General features: G+C 48.6%; 2 protein-coding genes across 5 annotated transcripts in view; both read left to right on the forward strand.

Moving 5' to 3' along the window:
- Serpina9 (serpin family A member 9) overlaps positions 1-4205 on the forward strand; it is a 17784-nt gene extending 13579 nt beyond the window's left edge. For both annotated transcript variants that reach the window (XM_028782057.1, XM_028782059.1), the window contains exons 4-5: positions 2545-2692; positions 3649-4205. In XM_028782057.1, coding sequence (XP_028637890.1) covers positions 2545-2692; positions 3649-3849 — 349 coding nt within the window. In that variant the 3' untranslated portion in view covers positions 3850-4205. The remainder of the gene's footprint in view (positions 1-2544; positions 2693-3648) is intronic.
- A 6001-nt stretch (positions 4206-10206) lies between these two features.
- The window catches only part of Serpina11 (serpin family A member 11), a 10116-nt gene continuing 9920 nt past the window's right edge, over positions 10207-10402 (forward strand). For 2 of the 3 annotated variants that reach the window (XM_028782053.1, XM_028782054.1), the window contains exon 1: positions 10325-10345. In XM_028782053.1, coding sequence (XP_028637886.1) covers positions 10340-10345 — 6 coding nt within the window. In that variant the 5' untranslated portion in view covers positions 10325-10339. The other variant, XM_028782055.1, reaches the window with a different exon arrangement.

Here is a 10402-nt window from a genome sequence, read left to right on the forward strand (position 1 = left end):
GTCACTGAAGGTAGAGGTTGCTGAGTCACTGAAGGTAGAGGTTGCTGAAGCCACATTACTCCTTAGAAAGTGGTAGAGAGTATCTGGGAGGTAATAAATGTCTAATAACGGCAATGTTGTTAGGTCTGTACATATTGTAGAAAGAACAAGGAGATTAATCATATGATACAGAAGATCATTGAGTATTTATTTTTAGTCTCTTCACACGATTCCTTGGGATCTTCATTATCCTCAGTGTTCATCATCTAAGAGGAAAGAAAAGATGAGGCTTAGGATAATAGTCATGTAAGAAAAACGATGCTGAGATGCTCAACGTCCTGGGAAAGGCAGGCAAAATACCCAGGAGCTTGTAAACAGAGGGAGCCTGCTTTTGTCAGGGGAATGTTTCAAGGGTGCAGTGATGACACCAGCCACAAGCATGGACATAGGAGACGGCTGGAGTCTGGGGTGGGTGTTTCCAGACTCCTGGCCTCTTATTCCAGTGGAATACAAGATGACACAGATCTCAAAACAGCAAGGAGACTCCCTTCAAACAAAATGATAATCCAGGTCAAAAAGAAATGGGGTGGCAAGATTACTAATGGATCACAAAAGTGAGGCTTCTCAAAGACCCCAATTATTGTTTGGGGCTCCTTTTTCTGAGACTCAAGAGGAGGAGGTTGGGTACTAACAGCATAGCAGGGATGGTTCTCTGTTTTGATTGATAGGTTCGATCAGATAATCAATTCCCTGTTTGCTGTTCATATCATTCTCATCGTGCACCTCATTGTGACCATACACACACAATTATGCGCAGAATAAGATGGTAAATAAGTAGTTCTCCCTAAAAGTTCACATAATTTGCTTTATTGCATGTACACTCAAAGCCAGCCTAGACCGTTGCCCTCACACAACTCCTGATTGTGTTCTAGGACATGTTACCAAGGAGTTCTTAAGGGAAGTCAATCATTCCATTGATTAAAGCAAGTGTCTGCACAACTCTCTGCAGGTTGGGGTTCGCAAGTGGCCGATAGGTTGCTAAGTACATTGTCTAGAGGGGTATCTGTGCACAGCCCAGATCAAATGGATTCCAAGCTGTTCCCTACACAAAGACGTAGGGGCGGTGGTGGTGGCACTTCTGATAGAGGCACAGCACTGACAGAGGTGGAAGGTGAAGAATCAAGAGATGCTGCAGGCTTGTCAAGTTTCTTCTCTTCTCTCGCTGCACTGCTGCTGAGTGGTGGAGAAAGACAAAGCCTCCAGAAGACCACAGGAAGGTAGCATGCAGAGGGAGCCTGAGAACCCAGAGGTGCCCAGGCCAGCAGAAGGAGGAGTTGTCCGTGGTACTCTAAATGTCAGGGAGGTTCCTCAGATGAGGTATCTCTCCAAGGTCTTTTGCTTTTCTTTCTGTGAGCAGCTAAGCATGTAAACATAGGCAAAGCACTGCAATTGAGCCTGACCATCTTTAAAAATAAGAGAAACGCTATTGAACGTGCCCAGGAGAGCAACTCATGGTAAATGCTCAGTAGATGGGTGGTGTTTGCTCTGGGCTAGGGAAACCATGGCAGAAGAAGAAAACATGCCAAGCTGTAGGTTTGTGCTATCCAATATGGCAGCCTCTGGCTGCAAGAGGTATTCCATATTTGAATTTAGTAAAATGGAATAAAATTAAGGGTGGTGAGACGGCTTAGGGGGTACAGGTTCTGGCTTCCAAGTCAGACAGCCTGAGTTTGAACCCCAGGATCCACAAGTTAGAAGGTAAGGACTGACTTCCGAAGGTTGTCTACATCACACACATAACACACACACATACACACACACACTTCACCACATACTATACATACTACACCACACACTACACACACACTACACCACACACTAAACATACACACAAACACACACACACTACACATATACACACTACACCACACACTACACATACACACACACTACACCACACATTACACACACACAAACACACACACACTACATTACATACTACACACACACACAAATACACACACACCATTGCACACATGTGACGCCAAGCCCGATCAATCAGTCAGTATAACCAATGAATTCATTAAAGTAAGAGTTTAGCTCATTGTTTGCCATAGGCACTCATCAAATTGTTCAGTAGCCACATGTGTCCAGCTGCAAGCATATGGACAGGGCAGACGTAGGTATATTCCCAGCAGGGTACAACCCTCTGTGGGATTTTGTCACCCTGGGAGATTATCAGGGTGTGCTTGTCTCAGGGAGTCCTGCTGGGCAGGGCGAGGTCATGTGGTTGATACCTAAGCTACCATGACTTCCTGATGTCCCCATTGGTGTCTGCTGTGGTACCCATGCTGACCCACCATCTCACCTCAGGTCCTCACTTGATTATAGGATCCTTATGTTTTATTCTAATCCCCAGAGATGAGCTTGTTCATCTGGGAGACTCAGAGACAGAGCAACCTGGTACTTTAGGGCTGGGGTGAGTGGACTTCTCTGGCACTCAGTAACAAGGCTGGAGAGATGGGGCAATCCTAACCTCGTCTCTTCCCTTATTACCCTCCACAGATGGATCAAGGTGCTCATCCCAAAATTTTCCATCTCTGCGTCCTACAACCTGGAAACCATCCTCCCCGAGATGGGAATCCGGGACGCCTTTAATTCAAACGCTGACTTCTCCGGAATTACAAAGACCCATTTCCTGCAGGTTTCTAAGGTAAGTTGATGGAGATATGTGCAAGAAAGTCCACGCCAGAAGGGACAGCTAAGAAAGGACGCCTATCTTACTTCGAAGGTCACAGGCTGGAGAGGGTGAGGTGTTTAATGGCCAAAGAAAGGGCCAAGTCTTGTGGCTGCCAGGCCTGGGCCTCCATGGCCACACCATAACCTGACTCACGGGTACACATAATCCCTCTTGAAGAAAACAATCTGTGCTTCTTTGACAAGCAGGTCTGCTCCTAGCAAGCAACATGGTTGCCACATACCTGCAGTGAAGAACAGACAGGCTTGTAGCATCTCTTCCTCCCAACCTCATTGAATTCCCAAGCAGATGCTATGGCAACCGCTGTCCAGGTGCCTTTTGAACCCGTAGATGTGACATTTGTCCTAAAGGGAGAGGGATGGGTCTAAAAGGCCAGATGTTTTGGTCCTCTTGTGAGAAATTACTGAGTTCAATTCGCAAGTGATATAGCAACTGTTGCATCTGAAATCGCTTAGCCTGGCAGTACAATCGGGTGACTTCATGTCCCACAGAAAGTCTCTTCGTTTGGTGGGTTGCCTGTTTAGTCTCTGTCCACATCCACGTTGTTATCTGTCAGGTTTTTGATCTGGTTAATTTATATGCTTATTTATATGTTAATTTGATAATGGATTATATGACGGTCAGCTATTGTTCTGAGTTCATTTTTGTCATTGTTCCCCTGGGAAAAAGGACTGAGAGGTCCCCCCCGTGGGACATGATGAGCCCAATAGAGCTTTACCCAAGGGGAACACTCATAGGCACCTGAAAAAATGTCCTCATGGGCGGTTTCCAGCCCATGATGTTATCTTGGCTGTTGGTCACAGGTTGAGAACCTCCTCCCTGGAAGAGAAAGCAGCATCAGCCTTTGGTAGCAGGAGGCTCAGGTCACAGCTTCTGTTGGGAGCCACTGACCCTTGTTCTCCCATTCACAGGCTGCTCACAAGGCTGTGCTGGATGTCAGCGAGGAGGGGACAGAAGCCGCGGCAACCACCACCACCAAACTTATAGTCCGCTCAAGGGACACTCCGTCTTCCATCATCGCCTTCAACGAGCCCTTCCTCATTCTACTTCTAGATAAAATCACAGAATCCATTCTCTTTCTAGGGAAAGTTGAAAACCCCAGGAAGATGTAGGTTGGAGGTGAACCGTTAGCTGGTCTCACACTGATAATGCTCATGAAATAGGTGTGTGTTGGAAGACACTTGCAGGGTGATACCAAGACGCTTCCATGCTTGAGGCCAGCTTAACTCCAACAGGAGCATATTGGTTTCAGGGATAGCACACTGGGGCCCAATCATAGAAGAGACAACAGGGTCACCCTGCCAGTGGCCCCTCCCACCTGTTTTCCTACAAACCTTTCTCCTGGAATGTGGCAGAGCAGGCAGGGCTCCATTCCTCCTGGAGCTCTTGGAAAGGATGACACACAGGACCCAGTACCCTTGCTTTTATGGCTGGCTTCCAGCACTGCATTCAATAAACCTGAAATGTGTGGCAACAGAACCTCATCTCCCCCGTCACCAGGGCCCTAATCTGAAAAGGAGGGATTGCCCACTTCTGAGTGGCTGGGTTGTCACTGGAGGCATTGTGGTGGCTGCATGGATTCATTCTCTCAGTTGAGCTCTTCAATGGCTCCTGACATGCTGGATCTAGATGGGAGAAAGAGAGAGAGAGAGAGAGAGAGAGAGAGAGAGAGAGAGAGAGAGAGAGAGAGAGAGAGAGAGAGGGAGGGAGCATTCAGTAGCAATGAAATGAATCTGTGGACAAAGAAGTTGTGACAAATTAGGATAAGTGTCACAAAAGCCATGTAGGATGGTGGGGACACTCACAGGAGAGGTATGAGAGGGGGTACTGGGGAGGACCTGTGGCTAGAGCATTGTGTGTCATAGGCATGCAGGTAGATGAAGAGGAATACACACTGCCTGGGAGGATGACCTAGGCCAGGTAAGGGATGGGAACAGAAAGCTCACTGGGTTTCTTAAGCAGGAGTATAACAAATGTCAGTGCAGTATGTGTTGTAAAGATCTCTCCAATGTGGCCACCTTTCTGGCCCCAAGACACCCTGACTGTGGCTGTTTATAGTGACAACAGCCTTGCATATCCTGAAAGCCAGCACTGAATGCCCTGCCCCCACTGCCAGGTGTCCTGTGTGGGCTCCTGGCCACTTCATTTCTCAGCACTAGCATGTCCCCTGTAACCTTCAGCAAAGCTCGGGTTCTTTTTCTGAAGGCACAGGTGCCCCACCATCCCAAATGCTGGCTTTCCCAGGCTGGTACATAGAGAAAAACACAAACCAGAAAGACTTATGCAGGCTTTCAAAAGAAAGCCATGTAGGGTGCCCTCTGCTGGGCAGCAAGCAAAGTGCAGGCTGGAAGGCTTGACTGTTGCCTGTGAGGTGTGAATAGGAAAAACTTGTCCCCATGGGCTGGTCCATGTCTTCTAATCATCAGCAACAGAATGTCAAGAATGACTAAGCTTGGCATGACTGTCCTACCCAAGATGACTAAGAATATTCTAAAGGCGGATAAAGCTAATAGAAACCAGGATGACAACATTTTCAAAGGGCATCTAAACAAACAGTCAAACTATAGATTTCCAGTACTGAACACAGAATACCAGGCTCTGGGCTGCTCATACAGTTCCAGAGGCACCTGTACAATGTTTCTAGCTGTGATTGTCAGGATTGACTGTCAGCTCGACAGAGAGAAGCTTCTGGGCATGTCCATGAGGGGTCATGTAGGTGTGGCTCATTGAGGTAGAGATTGATTATTGAGGAATACCATTCCTTGGGCTAGATTTCAGAACAAATGCAAAGGAGAAATACAGATGCAAGCATTCATTGCTCTCTTCTTTCTGTCTACGGATGCCTTGCGACCCGCTGCCTCGGGCTCCGGCCGCCGAGACCTCTCTGCATGGCACCCTTGATCCATGAGGCAGAACAAACCTTCTCTTTCTTAAGCTGATTTCATCGGGTTGTTTCTTGGTCCCAACAACAAGACCAGTAACTATTACTCTGGCCAAGTTCTATGTCCTACACATCAGGTGTCTCCTTGATGGGACGCCTTTCTCTGTTTGTTTACACCGTTCGCTGTTCTCGCTCACGGTGTATTCTGCTTGCGCAGGGTGTGAAGAACAAGGGCTCTCCCCTGCTAACCAGCCTTCAGGGTGGATATTTGAGCCTGAGCCATCACCTTAGGATGTAAAAAAAAGCAATGGCTGCCCATTCCTGTCTGTGCAGGAATGTTTTAAATATTGTAAGCCGTGCAGGCACCCAGGCTAGGGCACTGGGCATTTGGAGTTTCTAAGTGGATGTCCATTCTTCATCCACAACTCAGGGTATCAGTCTACGGGCATTGAACTGAACTGAGCACCCACTATGGGCATAAGTAGTGTGGTAAAGAATCACTACCGCATTGTCGAGTTTACAGTGAGGAAGGGGGAGGAGAGGAAGAGTTAACACTTGCTGAGACAGACGATGTTCACATGGGCTGAAAGCACTCGAATGAGTACCGGCATCAGGAAGACCACAGAGGGCACCATTGTTGCTTCAACTTGTGTCTCTGTCCCGCAGGATACAGACACAGGTAAGAGCTGCTTCTGGGGTCTAACACTGGGGACCTCACAACCAACACAGGCACCCAACATGCAGGCAAGAGGCAGAAGCAACTAAGCTCAGGAAGGAAGACTACAGAGGGGCTTCAGTTGGGGCTCTCTCAGACAGAATTTAAAGGCAGCCCTGCCCCCACACCCACTGTAACCCTTTAGGACTTCGTTTAATCTCCATGTCTCCATGTGCTTTGTCCCCGCTCTTAAGAGCCCGCGCCCTTCACCAATGTCATCAGGTGGCCCCCATGAGCAAGCACACTGAGAGTGCCGAGGATGACTCATCCCAGATCACCAGAGCTCAGGGAGCACTACCCATGCACTGGTGCTCCTACAGAGGCAGATATCCAGAAGATGGAGAACAAGGATGGTTCTGATAAGCTGGAAGCTGTGGAGAAAGGCGGGTGTTTATGCAGAATGTCTTCCACCCGCCTTCCCACTTCCCCATCCTCAGAGACATCCATGACACCTGACACCCAGCATCTGCCATCCTTCCTGGAGTTAAGAATCGGCTGTGGAAGAGCCCACTCCATGGTGCAAGCTTGCTTCTGGGCAATCACACATCTCTTCTCCACAGCCCAAAGGAGCAGACATATAGTGAGTCTGGAGGACAGTGGCAACATCACTTGCTTTGTGATACCTGTGAAGATTGGTGTGATAACATGGACACAGGACCTAACGTGTGGTACAGGCTCTGCACAGCACAGGGACGGCCACTGTTCAAAATCATAAGCCATTTGTTCAGAACTGGCCTATACATGACATAGGCTTCTTCACAGTCATGGGCAGTCCATGTCATACTGACGGAGAATGGGAGTCTCTTTTACTATTAATAAAGTTTGTTCTTAGACAATTTTATACATGTATATTCAATTGCATGTACATGCAATTCATTCTGGTTACTCTCTCCTACCGTCTCTCAGCCCCTTTCTTCCTCACACGTATTTCCCCATACTTACAAGTTTTTGTTTCATTCCATGTCCCACAGAGTTGAACTAAGGCCATCTGTGTGACCCTGAGTTTGGAACAAACTCACTACCAGAGCCTGGTACCCTCAACAGTGGGTATTCAGCTGGATCACATGCCACCCCCTCTTCCAGAATCTGTTAGCTGCCAATTGGTCATCAACATGATGAAGTGAGTTCCTGTGCGTCAAGCGTGTGTATCTGCAAGCACACACCTGTGCCTGCCCTGTGCCAACACAACAGACACGAGTACCAATTATGTCCGGGTTATTTCCACAAAGATCCCACAGACCAAAGGGAAATGGGGCATTCTGCAAACCAGCATGAGAAGAGTGTGGTGACACACCGTGTTACAAGCGTGCCCAGAAGAAGTGACACAGTCCAGGCAGGGACAGAGAGGGTGGCTTTCTGAGGGAGAGAGCTGGGCTGAGTCCTAAGAATGGCGACTGAATGAGTGGGCACTGGCATCTGTCTGAGAAGCAGAAGGCACGAGGCCAGCATTCTAGGTAGGAGAGAGGGTGTACACAAAAGAAACAGGGTTCCTTTGCTTATCATCGGTTGTTTGGGGCGTAGCAAGGGCAGAGTTTCAGGGGTGGGAGGTGAGGTATGAACTTGGCGAGACAGTGATAGCCCATGAGCATCTGGGAGAAACGGGCTCTCTGGAGACTGCCAAGAGGAAAACAAACACATTTCAGAATGGAGAACAGGTGGGCACTGCAGGGCCTGCAGTGAGGAGGCAGGGGAGATGACGTTAGTGCAGCCAGGGCTGGGATCCAGTGCTCTGGGGCAGGCTCTGTCACAGGCAGGGATACGTGATCATCAATGAAAACCCAGGGCTATGCTGGTCCAGCTAGTGTGAGGTGCCTGTGTTGGGGCTAGGCCCCTCAAGAGAGCAGTGTAGAGAACCAGGCAGCAAAGCAGGACTCGAAGCAGTGGTTGTGAGGGTTGGGAGTTTGTACACAGCCCTTGGTTCCAGGAAGTGGTCGATGGGTGGAGGGGAGATTCCTGGAAAACAGAGCAGAGAGGCTCACGAGTGAGTGCACACAATTCTTCTATCATATCAGCTGCCAGGAGAGGCAGAAAGTTAAGTCAAGCTACCAGGAGGTCACATGTGTTGGGTACCTCCGGCACGCATGTGTCATCTCTACTCACTCTGAGGGCAGCTTGCAAAACAAAGGTATTAGGCCCTTACAGAACAGGAAGCTGGGTCTCAAAAAGAGGAAGCGGCCTTTTTAGTTTTCCCATGGCAGTTTCGTAGGGAGAAATGCTTTACTCTCAGAGCATATGGTGCCTGGGCTTGGCTGAAGAAAACAGTACCAGAGTCCTCATAAGGAGCTCTGGTTATGGGGCACCAGAGCCTGGTCCCAGGTAAGTGAACATGGGCACGTGGCCTCTCCTCCCTGACTCAGGCCTGACTCCATCTCTCCCACACGGTGTCTTCTGCTCTCTCACAGGACCCTTGCATACAGCCACAGTAGGAAAGAGACAGAGAGCAAGTTTCCATTCTCAGTTTCCCTGTTCAAATCCAGGTGGCCTGGCTTGGTACACATGCCTTCACCCACTCAGCTGTTCGCAGGTACTGCATGTGAGGAATTTGAGAGCGTCTCCAGCTCTTTCCCTGAGAGAAAGGCTCTGAAGGGATATTCAAGATGAGGAGGGGAGAGGAAAGTTACCATCTGTCTCCACATGCTGCTCCAGGGAGAAGCTGTGTCAAGTGGCTCGGGGAGAGTGTGTGAGACATGCAGGCTCCCACCTTTCCACCAGAGAACCAAGGGCAAGCTCCTGGAATACTTTATGTATTTAAAATGCTCCTTGCTGGTGATATTTGCTTGTAGAATTAAAGACTTCTACTTTTTAATGTTAGTTTTATTGTGATCAAGACACATGCTCGGTAAGAAAGCTTTCAAAGGGGCTTGAGAGTATAGCCGAGTTGGTCAAGCACAGGCCTCTAAGCATGAGGTCAGCTTCACAGCATGCATGTAAATTGCTAGATATGGTATGTGTGCTTGCAATGTCACTGGGGAGGCAGAGATCCCTGGGTTTTCCTGGGCAGCCAACATAGTCCAATCAGTGAACCCTAAGGCCCAGTGTGAGACCCTGCTTTAAAAAACAAGATGGATGGCTTCTGAGCAATAACACCCTCTGGTTCTGACCTCTGCCCTCCACATGAACACACACACACACACACACTTACAAACAAGAACACAAAGTCACCTCTGTCCTATCAGGGAGCGACTGTCTCTTAAACAAAATAAACCTCAGCATCAGGTGTGTGCATTTGTGTGTGTGTGTGTGTGTGTGTGTGCGCGTGCGGGCGTGTGCGTGTGCGTGTGCGTGTGCGTGTGTGTGTGTTCACATGAGTACAGGTCCTTTGAGAGTCCAGAGAAGGATGTCAGATCTCCTGGAGCTTCAGTTACAGGCAATTGTGAACCACTTGATATGGGTCCTGGGAACCGAAACTCAGTTCCTTTGAAGAAGCGGTACATGTTTTCTGCCTCTGAGACACAGCTCCAGTGCCCACTCCCTCGTCTTTCAACACTTACTAGCCTTCTCTCTAGCACCTTCTGCACTCCACACAGATTATACTTAAAGTGCCCAGAAAATGATGCTTGGTATGGTGGCAACAGCTCAGAGGGACTTGTGAGCAAGCCATTTGGTGTCATGCTTCTCTCTGTGAAGTAGCGGTGGCCACACTTCCTCAGGGACTCACAGCTAGCGTTGCTGGATCCTTCAAAGCCCCCAAATACATGTCAGCATCTCCAACATTTCCTGACCCTCATCACCACCAATGGCACAACACCCTCAGACATAAGGGACTCTGAAGCATGAGTCACTTGCTTGTTTGTGGGACCAGCAGCCAGGACATGCACTTTGATAAAATGTCCCCTTTGTCCTATTTACCTTCCTCTCAGTTCCAGGAATCAACCTGACAAATATCGACCAGGCTGCTATGGTCTTCAAACACTTTCGCTCTGTGGGCCAGAGGCCGTATGAGACTGTGGAACCGGGCCCACCCAGAAGCTGGGTGACTTCTCTGTGAGTATGCCCTGTACCCAAAATGAAGGTGGGCTATCATCTATCTATCTATCTATCTATCTATCTATCTATCTATCTATCTATC

This window comes from Grammomys surdaster, unplaced genomic scaffold (assembly GCF_004785775.1).
Source record: "Grammomys surdaster isolate TR1022 unplaced genomic scaffold, NIH_TR_1.0 690, whole genome shotgun sequence".
Classification (NCBI taxonomy): domain Eukaryota; kingdom Metazoa; phylum Chordata; class Mammalia; order Rodentia; family Muridae; genus Grammomys; species Grammomys surdaster.